The 20,150-nt window shown below is 52.3% G+C and overlaps 1 protein-coding gene across 1 annotated transcript in view; it reads right to left on the bottom strand.

The window, feature by feature from the left end:
• VIPR2 (vasoactive intestinal peptide receptor 2) overlaps nucleotides 1-19,986 on the bottom strand; it is a 66,598-nt gene extending 46,612 nt beyond the window's left edge. Inside the window, exons 1-2 of the mRNA XM_045792196.2 lie at nucleotides 19,773-19,986; nucleotides 17,615-17,714 (exon numbers count right to left, since the gene is read on the bottom strand). Of these exons, the coding sequence (XP_045648152.2) occupies nucleotides 17,615-17,714; nucleotides 19,773-19,835 (163 nt within the window). The 5' untranslated portion in view covers nucleotides 19,836-19,986. The remainder of the gene's footprint in view (nucleotides 1-17,614; nucleotides 17,715-19,772) is intronic.
• Nucleotides 19,987-20,150: the final 164 nt, after the last annotated feature.

The raw sequence follows: 20,150 nt of genomic DNA, 5'->3' as shown, positions 1-20,150 counted from the left end.
CTGACAAAATTTAGCAGCCATTCCTAATTTTTAAACTCCAAGCAAGAACATAATATAATGAGACTGCTCTAACATCACAAAGACCATTTGTTTAAAATAGCAAGTATGATTAGAAATGATTAAACACAGTGGGCAACAAAGTCAGGAACCCGACTGGACCCTTGCTATCACTGCTGTCACTCAACGGAAGCCAGAACTCTTAGCTAAAACAGTAGTAAAAGCAAACGAACCAAGTGGGATACATTGATATAAAACCGGGAAAAAGTCCTCGCACCGCATTTCCAATATGGCAGCCACTAGCGACATGTGGCCATTTCAACTGAAATCTAAATTAATGAAAACTAAGCACAGTAACAATGCAGTTCCTCGGTTGCAGTAACCGCGCGTGGTCTGTGGCGATGCCAGCACGGCTCCGACCGCGGCACCTCACCATCGCAGAGGCTCTCGCGGACGGCACCCCCCGGCCTGAGCTAACACACCCCACACACAGTAACTAACAAGACACTCTCACGAATCACCACGGAGGAAGAGAGAAAATCACACCGACCGTCGTCACTGCGCCAAGACCGAGGGTAAACCAGCCCAGACGGGTGAGACTTTCTCCCCGTGGCGGTTTATCAGCTAAAAATGCCCATATAAATTATCTAAGATGTTTTATGAATAAATATAAGTGAGAACTTTTTGGTAAAAAATGTACTTTTCACTTATCACACAAATATTTTCTATCTTTCAAAACCCACCAAGAAGATGGAGGAGAAACCCTCTTATTTAAATGGTGGTTAGTAGCTTGGTGAATTGAAAAGCCAGAAAAAAATGCCTTAAACGTCTGTTAATTTAAACACAGAAGTGTGTGTTTATTGCTTAAACTTGGAACATAAAGCCAGAGGCTTTCCCTTGCGTGTGGACTTGCTGACTGGGCCTCTCGGGGCTTCTCTGCTGCACACAAGCCGTGTCTCGGATTCCCACTTGGAGAGTCTGGGCGTGTGCTGACAGGCTCCGGCCAGGCTAGATGTCCAGAGCGACCCGGGCCCATTCTCACCTCCAGCTCGACAGCTGCTCGGCGGCAACTTGCTTTTCCTAGTTTTCCCAAAGCGCTCACTAGTTTTCTGGGAGCTTGCACACTGTTTGAGCAGTTGGCCTTGGGAGGCATCGGTGTGTTACACAGTCTCCCGGAGGCTGCGGGGGGGCGACAGGTGGGGTGGGCAGGGAGAGCCCTCTCCGGGAGCCTGGCCAAGCTGCCTGGAGTGAACCTGCCAATTTCAAGGGAAGAGTAAGTACGGGTGCCCAGCGTAAACAACACCCCAGGCTCAGAAAACCCAGCCTTCTGCGTGTGCGGCCTGCAGACCTTCCCTAAACCCACGGCACTGTCAGCACACACAGGACCCCGATGAATAGGGTCCAGGAAAGGCTACTCTGGGAACTTGCTCCTATGAATGTACCGGAAATATGGGCGCAGAGGACAGAACTCTGAGGGAAGCAGCGGTCATTCGACCTCCTTGAGCTCATCTTGTCAGAGGGGGGAGCCTCACCAACTGGGGAGGAATCTGCCATAAGTAAAAGGAAACTAATCCCCTTGTACCCGGTTTTCTCTCCAAAATATTTCCAGGCAAGGCAGAACTCTCACAGACGCCGCTGCATGTGCTGTTCTGGGTTCTGGGTTTTGTTCTCAGTATCTCAATGACATAAACAGCAAATAATTCTCGGGCAAAGCACAACACGAACCTCGTTCCTTCCATGTTACACTTTCTGTAGGAGAGAGATTTGTGAACGGCGAGCTTCCCCCTCACGGCCCTGACCCTGCAGTCCACGGTGAGGCTCACTGGTCCAGAGCCGGCACCACAACACGTGCTCATCTCTGCTTGTCACTGCTCTCACCTGGAAGGCCGCTGGCCTCACTGGCCCTCACAGGACCTCAGGTGATACGCTCCCATCCCTTCCGTCTTCCGTGTTCAAGACACTTCGTGATGGCAGCCCTGCACGGAGCCAGAGGCATGTACCCGAGTCCAGGTTCCTCCTTTAGCCTCAAGAGTGACGGCGAGAACTCCCCCCACACCTCTGCGTGCGGACAGCGGGGCGACTCTCAGTGCTCACGTAGCAAACGTCCGGCTTGTGTTTCAGGCAAGGCTGTGACCACCGAGATGCTGCCCTGTCTGTGTGAGGATCCCGGGGTCCCGCGGGCAGCGGCCAGGCCCAGACCCGTGACAGGGAGGGAGGGACCCGGCTCCTGCAGCCCGGCCTGTGGAGAGGCTGGGAGACCTGCCTCGGGCGTCCTCGCCATCTGGATCTCCTGGCTCTCCATAGGAGCAGGTGAGGGGGAAGAGGATGGAGAGAAAACCGCTTCTGGCGCTGAAGTGTCAGGCTGGGCAGGATTTGGCAGTGGGCCTCCCTCCACATTTAAGAGTAAATATTACCAATAACTTCCTCCGTTCAAAAGCTTAATCTAAGTTTAAAGTCACAAGTGGCAAAGCTTCTCCCAGAACCAGCAGGGAAGCCGAGAGTGCCCGGGAGGTCCGCCCAGAGCCACCTCAGGTGCTGACAAAGGAGCCTTTCTTCTTCCCTGCCTGCTCCTGAGGACCGCTCAGCCAGGCCCCTGGGAGGTCAGTGCCTCCCAAGGGCAGCTCCTGCAGGACGGTAACAGCCAGAGTCCTGAAGAAAGCCGAGTACTGTCGCACAAGAGGGGTTTCCATGGCTTGGGCGCGAAGGGATAACTACTAGATACCCTCGTACTGGTTTCCAGGAGCCGCACGTGAAACTCAGATGCGCCACGTCCGTCTCGGTGAAGACGCCAAAGCCACAGTTGGCTGCAGCAAGACAGAGCCCGGCCGGGAGAGCCCCGCACACGCCTGCCTGTCCTCCCTGCTGACCCCTGTCTCTGTCGTGCAGGTGGCTTGAGAGTTCAGTGGGGGCGTCTTCACGTGAATAAGGAGATGGAAGGGGGTGGATGGGAGACACTGAGAAGTAACTGCTATTTAGCGGCAGGAGGAGAAAGTGTGAAGGCCTCCAACTTGGATCGGCTCAGCTCTACAGGCCTCCCTCCGTCCACGGTGAAAACACACCATCGAGTCCAAGGACCTTCATTATAGACGAGTTTTAATTTACTTTTTTTTTTCTTTAACCTTGCTCAAGAAAGACCAGAAAAACCACACATCTAGCTCTGTGCGTGAGCACGTGCCCACCCTTTCCAGACGTCCGCTTCTCCCTCTGCAAAGTGCCGGTGAGATCCCCGTCAGCAACGGAGCAGACAACTTTGAGCCGCCAGTGAGCCCTGGACAGGTGGGGGTGGCACTTCACGTTCTCCCGAGGATGCCGGAGCGCCTGGCATCTCAGCGCTGAGGGGACCCCTCACTTGTTGCTCCTCCTCTGCCCCTCCGTGAGCCCAGGAGCTCTGCCCAACCAGCCCCCTCAGATGGGACCATGAAAAGAGATGGTGCCAGAGTAATAATGCTGATCGTGGCCGACTGACAGAAATACCACCTCCTATGGGCCAGGCCCTGCCCTCAGCACTTTGGATACAAGAACTCATTTAATCCCCAGAACGCGAAGGCCACTGGTGCGTATCTCACAGAGGACGAGGCCGGCCCAGGAGCCCGATTTCATGGCCTGTGTGTTGCCCCAACCCCTGGCCCTCACAGCCTCTAGGGTGATTCACCCAGCGTGGCTGGGGTGGAGACGCCAGGCCACCCAGCCTTGGAAGCAGCAGCCCGTGAAGCAGCTGTTGTGCTTGGGGTCCCTGGAAGTGCCAGGCAGGCGGGCCCAGCCTCTGGTCACACTGGGGCCTCTGCAGGGGCTGCCCCCTGTGGGGCCGGAGCTGGGTCCCAGCCCATCGCAGGTGGAGGGTGGGGGGCTCGGTGTCACAGAGGCCCCTGTGGCCTGTGTTTTGGTTTGGGGTCCCTGGACATCTCCGAATAGGAAGAAGCACTCGAACAACGCTAACTCCCTTTGCCATCGCCTTCCTCAGCCCCTTAAAATAAGCACCAGTGCTCTGCCAGGGAGAAAAGGAAGTGGGGAGCGCGACGATTCACAGGGTCAGCCGGGCGATTGTTCTAAAGACAGCAGAGTTTCCGAGTTGGGAAGAAACTACAGCTCATCAGTCAAACACTCTGCAAACGGGAGGTCCTGCCTCAGGAGGCTGCGAGATTGTCTCAGGTCGTGAGACCCTCTGGAAACACGTCCAAGCCCTCGCCAAATCCCGCTGCCCCGCCATCTGCCCACTCGGAACTTCTCATTACTTACAGTGACAATAAAAGCACTGCACCGAGATATGTCTTTAAAATTCTGCATGTTTTCCCAAGTGTTCATTCTTAAATAACGAAAGCGACACCGCCCACGGGACGCACATTTCCACGCCGCATCGGCTCACCCAAGAGGAGCACGGAGACGTTGCCCCAGGAAACCTCTAGTGCGGCCGGCCGCACATGCAGGGAAACCCACGATTGCTACATTTATTATATTGTGTGCCAACATGTCTGTGCCAGATCCAATCTGAAAGAGCGCGGTCCCTTCACGCCTGCTCCGTGGGCAGGTCTGTGTCCCTGGAGGAGACGCAGGCTGTGCCCCTCGAGTTTCTGACCATGCTGGGCTCAGGCATAGTCTGGTTTCTCCATCCGATGTGTCTCGCTCCACGTAGGCTCACGCTGAGCCAGCGGCCTACAGCGGGTGGAGGCTGGGAGGGCAAGGTGGGCAGGGAGACTTCCTCAGCGGCTCGGGTGGGGATCTGCCCACACTCCCTCTGGGGCTTGCGGAACTCAGAGCTGACCTCTTCAGAGGCACTGGTGGTCTTCCCACAACTTCTCTTGGCTGTGCAACTAGACAGGCCTCTGTCTCCCAGCCACAGCCCCCGATCCCCGCATGGCCCCTGCTCTGTGGGCGGCTCCGGGGCAGAGGACAAGGACGAAGTCAGAAATGAGAGATGAGGTCTTGGCCGGTGCCCTGACGGGAACTGATCTCAGAGGCCCCGAAAATGCCTCTGAAGCAGTTACTCCCTTCTATTTCACACGGCTCCTGATTTTTATTACTTGAAGGCAAGGACCCCCGCCTGGCGCTCTGTGTTCTTGTAGGAGAAGAATGAACCAGATAAAAACTGAGACAGGAGCAACACAGAGCAGGTGTTCTCACCACACTGTCTGCCACCAGGAAGGTCTGGATGGTGGGAACTGTATTCTCAGTCTCTCCCATTGAATTAAGAACCAGAGGAGCCCGACAGGTGTAGCTCTGCTACCACCTAGGACTTGGGCATGGATCCTCGGAGCTCTAAACTTCTAATTTAATGGTCTTTATGCAAATGAATTATCTTCATTTTGGTCATCAAAGCCATTGACCTGTTTCCCATTTCCAGCCCCCCTCCATGCCTGTTATCAAATTAAAGAACTAAATGCTCGACGGAACGTCTCACCAACTGAGTTGGAAAAAACCCCTTTTACACGAGCTTTGTCTGTGACCCAGCCATTTGTTCTGACCTGAAACCCCAGACAAGCCGACCGCTGCCCAACCCCTACCTGCTGGCCCTAAAGAGCTGGCCCCAGGGCCATGCTGCAGACGGGCTTCCTGAGGGGACCCTGGCTTACCCTTCGCCTCCAGGTGCTCACAAACAGGTGAACACACAAGCAGTCTTTGCGGGCCCCAGAGCCAGGATGACTCTGTGGCCAGAGTTCTCCCCTCACTCTAGATGCAGACACTGGTGGACACCCAGTATTCAAAAGGCCAGACGTGGACCTTCTGATTTCTCCCAGTGGTGGTCAGCACAACTGAAGCAACTCTCTAACCTCGAGGCTTCAGTTCACTGTAATATTTGTCACATGTCCTATGGTCAAAGTTGGGCTACTTCTAATTTCTGCTCTCAGCCCCAAGTCTGCTCTTGGAGCTTTCCTGGAGCAGTTACAACTGGCAGAACTTAATATTCTCTTCCCTACCTTGCTTTGACTTTCTGCTCAGAGACCACCCCAAAATACTGCCATTCCTGCACACGCAGGCCATGGTTTTCTGGTGGCCTGAGCTGAGCACACAGCATAAGAAGGACCCCAGGGTCTCTGTTTCCTGAGCTCAGGGTGCATGGGGTTGAGACATGGATGTCGTGCGGCGGCAGCTGCCAGGAGCTGCTGCCCAGAGAGCCAGGTTCTCCGCCTCAGCGGTTACTGTGAACAAGACTCCCCACTGAAGCCAGTGAGGCTCTCTGGGGAGCTGCGTGGTGACAGTGAGCAGGGTCACTGTGAACCCCTCCAGAACACACTCACATGCCTCAATTTTCCTGCCGGTCCCACCCTTGGCTTTGAGTTTCCTCTTTGGGTACCTTTGTAGGCTACCTGTTCTGGCGGCCAGTTACTAACCTCCTGTTACTCCAAGAACCCCAGGTAATCTGAACGTGAACAGTGACGATCAAATCCCACCAGATGAGGGGTTCCTTCTTCCTGTTGTTCTAAAGATGTGTATTTACATCATTTGTTCTTAAAATATTTACCGGTGAGATAAGGCCAGCTACATCCATGCATTCACTGAGCTGGGGATGGTGCCAAATACGGCGTTAAAAATGCTGCAATCAGGAACGATGAAACTAATGGCTGTTGGCAGAAGCAGAGCAGAAAGGAGCCTTTTTGGGGGAGATACGCAACAGTGACACATCAGAACTAACAACGTGCTCTTCTCGGACACGTTCGTGCGGGTGAAAGACAAGCGCATGCTGGAAGGTGTTGCTGGAAGGCTCTGCAAGACAAGCTCATAGAACACGCCTGGGGCGTCGTGACAACCGAGTTGTCCGCGGGGCAGAAACCAAACAAAGCACTGTCCCATCATAAACTGCGCTTCCCCTGACGTAGAGCAGCCTGTGGCTGAGAGGACCCAGGCCCTCTTAGCGCCCACAGTGATGAGTACTCACTTCTTCAACCAGTGTTTACTGAGCACCTACTATGCCCGAGGCTGCACTGTCACGGGTTACCTGTGCCGGGAGCTCCTCCTGCCAGCGAGCACGGAGGAAGATGAACTACGCCAACAGAGACACCAACTGGCGGCTGGCTCTTCCGCGTTCCCCCGACTCGTACACGGGTCCCCGAGAGAAACAACTAAGTAGGCCCGGACCGAGGCCCCGGGACCATGCTGCTTCCTCAGGGCGCCTGTGAGACACCCGGGCAGCGGGAAACCCAGGTCCCGCAGCGGACCTGGGACTCCAGAGATGTTTAGGGTGCTGCAAGGACTACTTTACAGGCAATGCCAGGGAGCCCCAATATTCTGCCCAATTAGGGTGCTGCATGCAGTAATCCCCGGTCAGTAGCCGGGAGGTGAGCCACAACTAGGGTCTGCAAATACCATTTGCTGGGACATCGCCCCTGGATGGCACTTTGAAAATGGATCGCTTTGAAATTTTGCATCTGGAAGCAAGAAAGTTTCATTTGGGACGGCAGGACAGGCGGATTCCACCGGTGAGAGTCATATTCTGGGACCTGAACTCACATGAAACCAAGACTCAAAATCCAGAATTAATCTCTTCTCAAAAAAGAGATCCAGTCTGAACCTATGTATTTAAAAAAACATGTCAAACCCAATAAATCCCAAACATCAAAACATCTTCCAAGTGGGTCTGAGCATATCTGATGCCTGAGTGTGGGGTTCCTGGCCAGCCCTGCTGCCCAAGGGTCCACTGCCAATCCCTCAGAGGCAGGAGTGGCATCCACACCCCTCCCCAGACAGCCGTGCACGCGGCCGGCCTTGGGAAGCCTGTGTAGGCCCTAAAACGGTGTCCGTTTAGGAAAACTGATGAATGCACTGAATTGTGTGCAACATGCTTCTGCCTTTCCCCACTGACATGTTTGCTGCTGTGACCTTCCATGTGACCTCCTCTGTTTCTTCTTCTTTTTCTAAAGATTTTATTTCCGTATTTTTTTAGGGGGAATACATGGTGGGGGAGGGCAGAGGGAGAGAGAGAGAGAGAATCCTGAGCAGACTCCCCATTGAGTGCAGAGCCCAACGTGGGGCTTGATCTTACGACCCTGAGACCATGACCTGAGCCAAAACCAAGAGTTGGACGCTTCACCGACCGAGCCATCCAGGCGCCCCAAAAACCCTGTTTCCTTAAATGTTCAAAGTTTTCAAAAGCCTTCCACCCAATGTCTGTGACAACTTGGGGCCATGTGAATGCCCGGGTGGGGCCGAGCGGCAGAGGCTAATGTGCTGGGACTCAAAGCTGAGGGAATCCTGCCATGTTTTCCCAGGATAATCTTCCATTGATTTATGATCAGGACTTGGGTGACTTCCCAGCATCATTCCAGGACATAGATCTACCAGTGTTATGATGAGTGTGACAAATCATGGTCATACAGCCCAGCAGAAGTGCTGCAGAGTGTGACCCCGTGCGTGAGAACCACCCAAGCGCAGAAACACCCGGCCCTGCACTTCTGGGCCAAGGGCATCTCCGGCTCCCTCTGAGACCCGCCCCTGTGGGAGGCCCTCCTGGGAGTGGTGGGAGGCACGGCTGCGACCAAGGTCTGCAGGACAAGAGGACGGGGGTGGCACAGTCACCCAGGGCCCCAAGAGGGTCCACCCGTCAATGCCCTGGGCCCTGGTTCTAGTGACCTCCCCAGCCCCCGTCCACCCAGGAGTGCAGCTTCCTGGGTCCCAAGCACAGAGCCCTCTCCAACCTCCTTCTGCCCTCCCTGCCCTCCTCTTCCTTCAGGTCTGCCCTTGGGCTCACCTCCTCCCGCCTGCAGGGCCTTGTGACAAAAACAGTCCCTCCGCCCCCCCTCTCCCTGCTCTAAGGCTCTGTGTCCCTGCAGTGTGTTCGGGAGCCAGGAGGCTGTCTTGTCTGGATCTTCTAGTGCCCCGGAGCACTGAGCCCAGGGTCTCGCAGGATCAAGTGGAAGTGCTGGGGGAAGTGCCTGGCCTCACCCCTGCTGTCTTCTCAAATAGGCCTCTAGGCCTTCTCAAATAGGTCCTGCTGCAGGAAGGACAGAGCTGCAAAGAAGTCACAGATTTGAAAAGCTGTATTAATACTGCCCTGGGATGGGAGGAAGGTGCCTTTGTCAGTAGCTCTCGGGCTCCCGGACCACTGCTGACTGCAGTCACAGTCAGTCTGACACCAGGGGGGTGCAGACGTCTGAGAATGATCTGGGCCACCGATTTATCGTCCCCGACTGAGTGGTCTCCACCTGCAGATAAACCACGGCTGCCTGTGACGGGTCCGTGTTCACACACAGAAAAGCAGAGAACTGACTCGACCCCACCAGGGGCCAGAAGTACAAAGTACCCGTCACGGTCCTGTCCTGACACTTCAACACCGTCGCCGTAGGCCTGGGGAAAGGGAATGCTGGCCTCACAAAGGGGACAGTAAACGAATGAAAACCCTAACCCAAAGAGGTAGTTTAGGCTGAGCGTGCTGACAATTAAAAACGAACGTGCAAGAGAGATTAGGCACCGTCTCAGCTAAGAGACGGTGGACTGTCAAAGGGTCTTCCCTTCCCTTTGAAGCAGACATTAAAGAGGAAGGAAGTCCTTTTCTAAAGCATCTCTCCTCTAAGGTACCAAATACGCCTTCGTACAAAGAGTATTTGCGTACAAGTCCGGGGACCTGGGCTCTGTCTGCCACCAACTGGGATGAGATGCTTGGAACGCTCTCTCGAATTTCTGTACTTCGATGCGTCTTGACGGGGTGGCTGATGACTACTTTCCAGATGAAGACGGCGGGCTCCCCTAACAAGAGCCGTGTGCACATCTCCCTCCCTTGTCCTGAGACAGGACCCTCACCACCGTTCAGGGGCACGACACACTGGGTGCCTTCCCTCTGCCCTCGGCGCTGTGTGGGGTGTGCCGTCTGTGCCCGTCAGGAAGAGTCCCTCCAGCAGAGGCCCGTGTGCCAAGAAGCTGAGGAACCCGAGACGGGACCCCACGCCTAACGTGTGTGAGGGCCTGTGCTCTCTGTCATGACAAAAGCAATACCAAGGTATTGTGAGAGGAGCTGGAGGGGAGACCGCAGGGCTTGGCCAGGTGGGAGTGAATCCATCCCGGGGCTGAGCACAGGACACATGAGGCCAAAAGGAAACCAAGCCCAGGTCACTGAGCAGAACGGCTGTGCAGAGAAGTTTATAGTAAAGCACCACGGTTCTGATCCCCGATCAGCGTACGGCCAAAAAGCACCCATGTTTCTTGGTCATTTTCCCGTCCATCCTGTTTCTGCCTTATCTCGGAGGAAAGATAACCTAAGTTCTCAGGCATCTTCCTATCACTGGTTCTGGCTCCAAGTAAACGGATGTTGTTGTATGTTCACATTCCCTGGTTCCCCTCAGAAATCCTACTGTCTCTCGACTCCAAGCCCTGTTATCCCTGCTCACCCACAGCATTGCCACTGAGGATGTGATTTGGGGTTCCCAGGGGTTGATCATGCCCCGACCAACTTCTCTTCACGCCTTTCTTCCTGGCATACACTTAACAAAAACATGCTACAAAAGTTAATGAGAGAAACAGCTGATGCATCAGCAAATGACAACAGCACAGCCTCATTTCACTCACCCTGTGCTACAGGCGAACACTCAAAACCAGAGGCTCTGGCTACGGAGCATTTCGAGGCAGTCCCTGGAACTGGTGCTTGACCCAGAGAACTCCAGACAGTGGTACAGCGCATATCTCCAAGTCCTTGCCAGGAAGGGCTGCAACCTGCCCAAGCAACCGAAAACAGGCAAGGCCGAAGGCCAGCAGGAAGGTGAGGGGGTCACGTGGCAGCGGTACCTCCCTCCACCCGGGAGCACCAGCCCCACACCCACGTTGGCCGGGGAGCCCGGGAAGAGAGCGTGGCTGTGTCTGCCGTGTGGTGTGCACACAGCACAGGCGCGGGGCTCGGAGCCTCCACAGAGCGCTCCCATGCCAGGGGAGGGGGCCCCAGAGACGGCAGGCTGGAGGAGCTCCGGCCTGCAAACACAGCACAGGAGATCACAAAACATGGGTGGAACGAGAACCTGTGCACCAGGGCTCATCCAGAGAAGAGACCCGATTCCCACCGACCACGCCCCCACTGCGGTGAGAATCCGGGGGGAGAGGAGATCTGAGCTAAGGGGGAGCACACAAAACAAAGGGGCAGGAGCAGTGGAGATGGTCAGCCAGCCACGGAGCTGAGTCTTGGGGTCACAGGCACCAGAGGCCTGGCCGGTCTTAGAAGAAAGGACAGAGAAGCTAACTTGGTCCAAATCAGGGCAACGTGAGTCCACTTCAAAGTTCCTGTGATTTAACAGAGTGTCAGCTTACAGCTTTCTCCTTCCAAACAAGACCAACCCTATCTGATCTGCCCTATCTGCTAGAAACGGATTTCTTGTTTATGATTCCTGGTAGGCACCTAAACACAAAAATTTAATGCAGGGTACAATATATTTTCAGTAGATTCATTTTCTGTAAAAAGTAAATTTTAAGTCATTACTTTCAGAAAACTCGATAAATAATTATTGGTTATTTAAATATCCAAGGCTACTAGCTGATTTTAAGGAGTTTAGAATTAGGAGAAATCTAGTTTAAAAAAAAAAAAAGACCCAGTCCTAAGGGAAAAAGCAGATCAAGCTATTCAACTTATCGGCCCACGGAGATGTTTGGACTAGAACAAGGGCCTACTTACATCAGAAGAAAGTGAAAGGGAAGAAGCAGGCCTCTGGCATCACCCTGACGCCAGAAGGGAGCTGCCCACTCCTTGGCTGTGCCGCCGACTTCCAGAGCGGCTCCCTTCAGACCCACGTGAGCAGAAGACGGTGGGTACTCTGTTTACGCCTCGACGTGCGTGTCTGCCGAGGACCAGGAATAGAAAGCTATCAACACAGTGCTGGCTCTCCAAGAGCTCACGCTCTGCAGGGAGAAGGATGGTCTCCGAGCGGATGAGTGTGCGGCCGTGGGGCTCTGCACGTGCCGCGGCGGCGGGATCAGCCACCCCGACTGGCTGGGCATCCAAGAAGCGTTTGCAGAAGAGGAGCCGTCTTCCCACTTGAGGGAACCCCTTCATGAAACTATCTAGTTCCCTCTGTGATGAGAAGGATGTAAAATGGGATGTAATCTTCTGTTTTATGTGACACAGCCATCACAGAAATAAGAAAGTTGTGAAAATGGTGCTATTTGGTGATATGACTTCATGATCCGTGGCTTGAAGCCCACCCTCGAATGCTGGTGAGCAAATGTAGTCCCTAGAGCGTGGCTTGTAGGCTACCTCAAAGCCCAGGAGCCTGGGGCAGACTAAGGAAATATGCAGAATACCACACGGCTCTTAACAGAATATTTAAACCAATAAAGAATCGTCTCCAAATGCACTGCTGAAGTTAAAAACAAAAAAGGAAGACAAAGTGCAGACCGGAGCGTAGGGCATATGGTACTTAGCTTCCATTTGTAGAAAGAGAAGGGAGGAGGGTGTGTGTGTACCCTGGGCGTGCATCACGGGGGGACGTGAGAGACGGTCTCCAGGGAGGGGACTGGAGGTCTGCGGGGGGAAGTATCCGTCATCAGAGACGTGTTTGAACGGCTCTTTCCCGTGTGCATATGTACCATTTAATCTTTAATGTGAAAATTTTCATTAATGCGTTCAGCAAAAGCTTACTCAGTATCTTGCTAAATACCAAGTGCTGTGTAAGACCCGGGGCTGTGATGGGAACAAAATGCCGTCTCCCCCTGACGAACACGACACGGGACAGGGAGCTGTGGTCACCACAGTCATGCTGTGGAGAATCAGGAGGAATCCAGCCCCACCGAGAAGCCGCCGTCCTGGAGCTGGAGGCAGCTCTCCTGGGCGGGTCTTGGGAAGAGGCGCTGACAGCTTTGCTCCAGACTCTTTGAGGACGTCTGTGGAAGAGGCTGTTGGACAGTGACAGTGCTTTCCTCTGGGCTGAGAGTAAATGAGATAGCATCTTTCTCTGGAGCAAAGGCTGGGCAGGAGTGCCAGCAGCCTCCTTGTGACACTGGGGGCTCCTCAGCCGTCACACAGACTGCCGTGGGCACTGAATCACGTGGCCGTTCTGCATGGCTCCCCTGCGACGTGGGAAGAGGGAGCTATGTGAACATGGCCCCCAGGCTGTCTGTGTGCCAGGAGCAATCAAGTCTGCCTCTGACCCACGGTCCCGAGTTTTTGGCAGGCACCTATGAAACCGTGCGAGCTAACTTGTCAGCTTGCAAGTGGGGGGAATCCAAACCCTTCACAGCTCTTGACAACAGATCGAAGTCAAAGAAAAGGAAGTTTTTCAGTCTAGCACCTCCCATGGCCCTGGTCCTAAGCTAACACTCGCCACGGTACCCGCTTCAGCTGTGCACCTTAATGGGACAGCTCAGAGTGTGGAGCTATCAAGAAAATACAGGTCCCACCTCTGCCCTGCCCACGGGCCACAGACCCCCCAGATCTAGGCGTAAGTAATACGAAGTCACGTAAAAGTTCCCTCCACTCTGTGCACAGGCAGGAAAACTGGGCAAAGCCTGAGTGACTGACTCACCCCCCCCCCCATGCAGGTCAGCACAGGCCACCACTAGGGAACGGTGCCGGATTTTAGCTATATTTTTAGGCATCGGTGGCCTCAGAGCGCCTCATACCTCTATTAGTAGGATTAAGTTACTCTTATCGATGAATCAATATTAATGACAAAGCTATAAATACCTCCTAAGCTTTTCTTTCTTACACAGTGAATTCTTTAAAAGGGTTTAGAATTGAAATTGTCTTTTGTCTGGATATATGCATTGGCATTTGTTCTAGATTCAGCACATAATAAAAAGAACTCCTCATCAGGTTTACATGCATTACCTCACTAAATTGAAAACTAGTTTTTCCTTGTTTCTGTTTTCACCCCAACTTCTTAATCCTACAGAATTTAAAAGTAGACACCACAGACCCTCTCACTTAATTGCATGAAGCAAATGTGCACTCTCCTCTCATCCGGTCAGAGTGCCTTCACTTCTGCTTCTGGTTTTCCTCATCTGCAGTATCTTTATTCTGCTAACTTACTACTATTTATATCTCTGGCATTTGAACCATGCATATTTCAAAGAGTAAAAAGAAAAAAAAAGGGAATTTAGAACACAAGTTGTCCCTCGTTACAGAAAGCTGATGGGTGGCCAGGCTAAGACAGTCACATGGCCACGTTCCTTCTGAAGGGCAGCTGGCCTGTTAGCAGCTCTTCCTGCAAAGTCAAAGGTGAAATGAGTCACATGCAGATATTTTTGCTATCGAGCTAATATTAATACAAAGAGCCTTCAATATAAGAAAATGTCCAGGACTGATACTTGTCATTGCAGGAAAACCAAGTGACATCTTTATCTACCACTCCAAAAAAAGGAAGATCTTTTACACCCTTCATCCAAAACTACCATGTTCTTTCCGCTCAAGCTGACGTCAAGGGGAACCAGTGATTTTCAGACTCTGCTCTTAGATACTGCCGTCCAGCCGTCTGATGTGGGTCTTGTACAGATCACCCCTGAGAAACTCTGAACTGAGGCAGGAGGTACCTGTGAAGGAGACCCTACTGAATATTCAAGATGTCCTGACCCATCCTTGTACTATGAGGTGCAGTCCGATGATGGGGACAGGCCTGAGCGGTGCAGCCATCACGGAGAGAACAATCCGGCAGCTCACAGGCAATGTCTGCCTGTCCCGCGGGAGGTCTGCCTGTCTCCCACAAAACTTTTTTTTTAAAGAACTAGGTGTAAACTTTTAAGAAATTGGAATATTTTAGGTAAAGTTTGCATTTCTGATATTCTCTGAAAATAGGAAGCTGGGCAATTTGGCATGTGCATTTCCGCACAGTAACAACCAAGGGTTGTAGGTAGCAGCTGGCACTCACAGTCCCCAGCACCCCCACTGCCCTGTGTGTCGCCCCTGCCCAGCCACAAGGCCATCAGCTCTCCCTCAGGCCAACACCTTATCCTCATGAGGGGTTGGCCAGGGACTAGGGGTGAGACCTGTGCCTTTGGAACAGAGTAAAACTAAAGGGACATTGTTTTGAATGAACTAATGCCACACTCCATCTATGTGAGATAACCAGTAATAAAGAATCTTTTAGGTATATGTATAAAAGCCCCTGATTGTGGTGATCATAACATCCTATCTCATAATGGCAGAAAACTTAACTTCCCTGAACTAGTCCCATTTCTCATCACACAGCACCTGTCAGGTGAGTCACAGGCACTAGCTTACAGATGCGCCTCCACCCTGCTCTGTCCACTATCCAGCCAACCCCAGGCCAACTGTGAGGGGTTTCCTCTGAGGGCAAGTCATGAGCCACATGCTATTTTTTCACTGTTAAGTGTGCCCGGCTGCCACTGAAATAGTGCCAGTGTTCTATCTGTTAACAACGCGTTCTTAATGGACATAGGAATAAAGAGCGACAAGAAGGAAGCACTAAGTATCCCAGGAACTTTTCCTTAAAACATCAGTTGTGAGAGGGGCAAGGGGAAGGGGAGCAGTCGCCCAGGCGCAGGCTAGGGACAGGTGCGCCGTTCGTGAGGAATCCAACAGTCATAAAACTGAGTACAGCTTGGTCTGCTGTTTCATTATGACCACGTGCCCGCAATGTCAACGGCAATCTTCCTCCCTCCCCCAATTTGGGAGTGTCTGTGTGTGTCCACGGCTTGCGGCAGAGGGCCTGGGAAGTAGGTCTTGAAGAAGGCAGCAGGACTTGGAAGTGTTAGGCCCCACGGAGCCCCCGAATGCCCCGTGAACACTGCAAGGTGAACCCGTATAAAGAAGTGGCTCTGCTCACTGCTGCTCCAGGAGAACAATTAATGCCAGTGAGTGAAGGCCATTTGTGGGCAGCCTCAGAACACGTCAATGACTTGACCACGCAGTAATGGCATGAGGGGTACAATTCCCAATCCCCAGGAGTCTTCAGGTGGCCAAGGGTCACCTACTGAGGATGTAGCAGACAGCATGCTGGCCCACCCGTCTCCGTGCAGGAGGTCTCGTGGACGGTGCTGCTGGGACCTGGGTTCACTGGCCACTCACCAGCTGATTCTGAAGTCTGGCTCCTCTCTGCATTTATTTTTCCTAAATCTCTTCATTTTCACTGAAGAGAACAGACCTTGGTGGCCATGACGGTTGTTTTGTCTTGAGGCCCTGGCTGGCAGCCTGCGTCCCGTCTTCCCTCACACCCGGCTTATTAATGGTCAGCACGTGGCTGCGCACAGGAGCGACGCTCGGTCCACCTTAGCTGTGGAGCCGAGCTTCTTCACTGGCCTTTCTCTGGTCAGAGCTCTATCAGACCGTTGGGAAGAGGCGGCTCGGGACAGTGTATGCATTACAAAAATCACAGATCTTTAAGGCTGGAGGAATCCTGGAGTCAGAGACCTCATTTTCAGCTGAGGAAGTGGAGGCTCCACAGGGGACTGGAAAGGGCACAGAATGCCTATTTTGGTAGCGGTCTGAAGCTGGCCTGTCTAGCGTGGGAGCCACCGGCTGCTGTGAGAACCTGAAACGTGGTGGGTCCACTGGAAGGGCAAATCAAACGCTGGGTTTCTAAGACTTAGTATAAAAAAATTCAAAATTTCTAATCAATATTTTATATTGATTACAAGTTGAAATGATAATGATTTGGATGTTTTTGGATAAAGTATATTAAAATTAATCTCACTTTTTTTTCACTTTTTTAATGGGGCAACTAGAATATTAAAAATTATCTATGTGGTTCACATACTATTTCTTCTGGGCAGCGCTGGTCTAGAAAAAAGGCTATGTGGGTAACTTCTGGTCTCAAGGCCCTCTGCAGGACACTGAACTGTTTTAACACGTAGTCTTACTTTGATTTTAACTTTTGTCTTGAAAATGAGTGGAGATAAAAGACAAAAGGTTTTTGCTACTGTTATAATTTGGGTGTTATCATAGAGCCTTCTGAATTTATAGACTTGTGAATGTGCCTAGCTGGAGTGATTGGTCCCAGCATGTGCTCTTTGAACTGGAGAAAATAAAATGAGCAAATTCACTGTATTCACAATAGGTCTGTCTTCAGGAAAAACAAATGTCTCATTTCCCTGTTTGATTTCTGATGTTTCTACCATTCTTTTTTTAAAAGATTTATGTATGTATGTATGTATGTATGTATTTATCAGAGAAAGGGGGAGAGAGAGAGAGAGAGAGAGAGAGCACAAGCAGGGGAGCAGCAGGCAGAGGGAGAAGCACGCTCCCGCTGAGCAAGGAGCCCGACGCGGAACTCGATCCCAGGACCCTGAGATCATGACCTGAGCCGAAGGTCTCAGATGCGTAACTGACTGAGCCACCCGGGTGTCACCATTTCCACCATTCTTAACTGGACTAAAAGCATCTGTGATGTGACTAAAATTTTTAAATACAAGAAATCAGATAAGCACTCATTCCATGATAACAGAGTTGCTTTTGCAAAGCATAAGAATGCCCATGAAATCATTTTAGTAACTGTTGCTATTATGTCGAACCATGAATACTGTTACTGTTAAGGATTAAGGATTTCTTTTAAAAGGGTTATTATGGGAAGGATTCCCCGGCCCCCAATATTCATATGAGTTTTACCAGCAGTTCATTAAAAAACAATGGAAACAGACTTTTTTTTTTTTTTGAAGATGCAGGTGACGTTAAAACATCAATTTTTAGAGTGAAGCATGGACTATTTGCCTGCCAGCGTATCCAGCTGAGACCGTTGTACTCACCAAGCTGCTACCTTACCTTTGTATTTTTCTGTTTGAGTCCTTAAAAGCTCTGCACATTTTGTCTCTTCCTCCTGTATTTCCAGATGAAAGCGACATTCTGGGTGAACACCGTTCACCTGGTCAAGGTTAAAAAAAAACAGAAGTAACTAAAAATTTCACCGTAAGAGGAAAGTCAAACAACACTTTTACAAAACAAAACAAAACAAAACAGCTCATGGCTCTAAACTGCTTCCCAAATAACACTCACTTAAAAGCAATCACATTCATATTTTTAGCATGGTTATTTTAAAAAATTACTTTGTAAAGGACCTTCAACACAAATATAAACCTAATAGAATATTTTTTTTTGAGCAGGAAAACAACTTACTAACATAATACATTGTATGTTGTTAGTACTAATTTGGCAGCAATCGAGTTTTTTAATCCAATGATCTTTCAATATTTGACTCTTCCATTTCATAGCCCTTGATTTAATTAAAGTACATACATGTCCACTCATAAGACTATTAATGACCACATGCTATTCCCAGACGCCAGCACGCCTCATCTAAGGACAGCCTCTGCACTCACTGAACAGAGCTCTAATAGGATAACTTTATTTGTAGAGCCTGCAGGTCACATCTGAAACTTTAGAATTTGGTACGAAGAAGATTTTACAAAGATTAGAGGGGTAAGTTGGGAAAGGAGGAGAGGGAGGGGTATTATCACTATGGCCGCCACTAAGCTAGAGGTGGGGGATCTGTCCTAGGAACTAAAGCTGCCCCACAGACAGTGATTAATATTGCCTATTATGTGTGCAAAAGACAGAACTGCACCTTTCAGTCTTAGAAGAAAAAGTCTCTGATCTCTGTTTTTATGAAAATCCAATGTTCTCTTTTTTTATTTCTCCCCACCCCAAGTACTCGTACTGCAGGCTGGAGCTGCACACCCCCTCCCGTGTCTGAACAAAATTTTACTTTTACTGTAAGACAATCATACTCTGGGTATATTATCAAAATGTTCAATTAGGGCTCTCACCAGAAATAAAGTTTCTAAACAGAATTAAAAGAAGTAAAGGCTGGTACTTTTGCCACATTTACCTTCATTTTTAAAAAGACACAAAGTTCCTCCCCCTCAGCTCATTACTAGCCAACCACCAACTGTAGAAACTCCTGGTTTCAAACAGAACGCGCTTGTCAATGGCCTTCAAATTTCAGAATTAGGAAAATTATGTTGACTTAAAAAATGTTCGTCAAGGTATAAAAAGACACTATGGTTCCTGACATTCTTGTAGCATGCAGAGCAATGGCTGACTTTGGGACATCTAGAAATCAGAGCTGTATTCGCTAGAATAATTCCTGGTCCTTCTAAGAAACTAGCTCTTTCAAAGCATTAAAACTACTAACGAGGGTCTTCTTAAACCCCCCTTCCTCTGAGGGAGGACAGACCTGGTAACCTTCATACCAGACAAGGGAGCTTTGTAGGTTCTCAGCCCCTAGATACGGAGACAACCTCCCCACACAGCCCTGCCCGCGGCTTCACGACCTCGGCCGCAATCCGTACAAACGAGCAAGCCCGGCTTCGCTGGGGGAGGGAAGCAAGAAACCGGGTTGACGATTCCCTTCGAATACACGGCAGAACTCTTAGAGAACGCAGCCGTGCGGCCCCCGACAAACCACGGCCCCGGTGTCATTTGCTCCGGTGCCCACAGAACCGGAGTCTCCCCGAGCGCACGCAGACCGGGCACGAGCACCAGGAAGCGGCGGCAGGGGTACTCAGTGACACGGCCAACTCCGGACTCCCGCGGGCACCTGAAGCCCGCGCAGGTGGCCGCAGCCCTGTCCCGCCTGGAAGAAGCGGCCGAGACCAGCTCCCCTCTGACCAGCGTCTTGGAGGAAACGGAATCCTGCTTCTAGCAAATCCCGGGCGGCGGACGGGACCGACACATGCGCCTCCCTGCCCGAGTCCTAGCTCTGACCCGCGGGGAAGGGTCCCGGAGCTCCCCAGACGACCTCGTCCCCGACCCCGTTCCCGACCCCGGACCGGACCCCGGCCGGCGAGGGTCCCCGGGCCCGCCCCGTGCCCCGCGCCTGCACGCGGGAGGGACGCGCAGCCGGCGCGAGCCGCGCTCCTCTCCCCGGAGGGAGGACGCGTGCCGAGGCGCAGGCAGAGCAGGGGTCGCAGGACGCACTCACGGGGGCGAGCAGCCAGCCGCAGCAGGTCAGCAGCGTGGGCGGCAGCAGCGCGGGCGCCCTCATCCCGGCTCCGCCGATGCCAACATGGGCCGAGCCGCGGGCGCGCACCCCCGACTCCGGCCCCGCGCCCCCAGCTCCGGCGGTCGCAGCGCCGTGCGCCCTGCAGCTGCCGCGGGGCTGCTGGAGCGCGTGGGCCGGCCGCCTGGTTCCCCGCGGGCCGCCGGCCCTGGCTGCACCCCGCGTCCGGCGGCTCCGCCCCCCGCGCCCGCGGCCCCGCCCCGCGCCCCTTCCTCCCCACGGTCCCCCACTCTCCCTTGGCTTTCCTCCCTGCGCCCCCAGCTCCTCTCCTCCCAGCTCCGCGCGCTCTACCCTTGGCCC

This window comes from Ursus americanus, chromosome 3, assembly GCF_024610735.1.
Source record: "Ursus americanus isolate L20-20 chromosome 3, mUrsAme1.1.p, whole genome shotgun sequence".
NCBI classification, from domain to species: domain Eukaryota; kingdom Metazoa; phylum Chordata; class Mammalia; order Carnivora; family Ursidae; genus Ursus; species Ursus americanus.
This window is presented reverse-complemented; position numbering and strand designations above follow the sequence as displayed.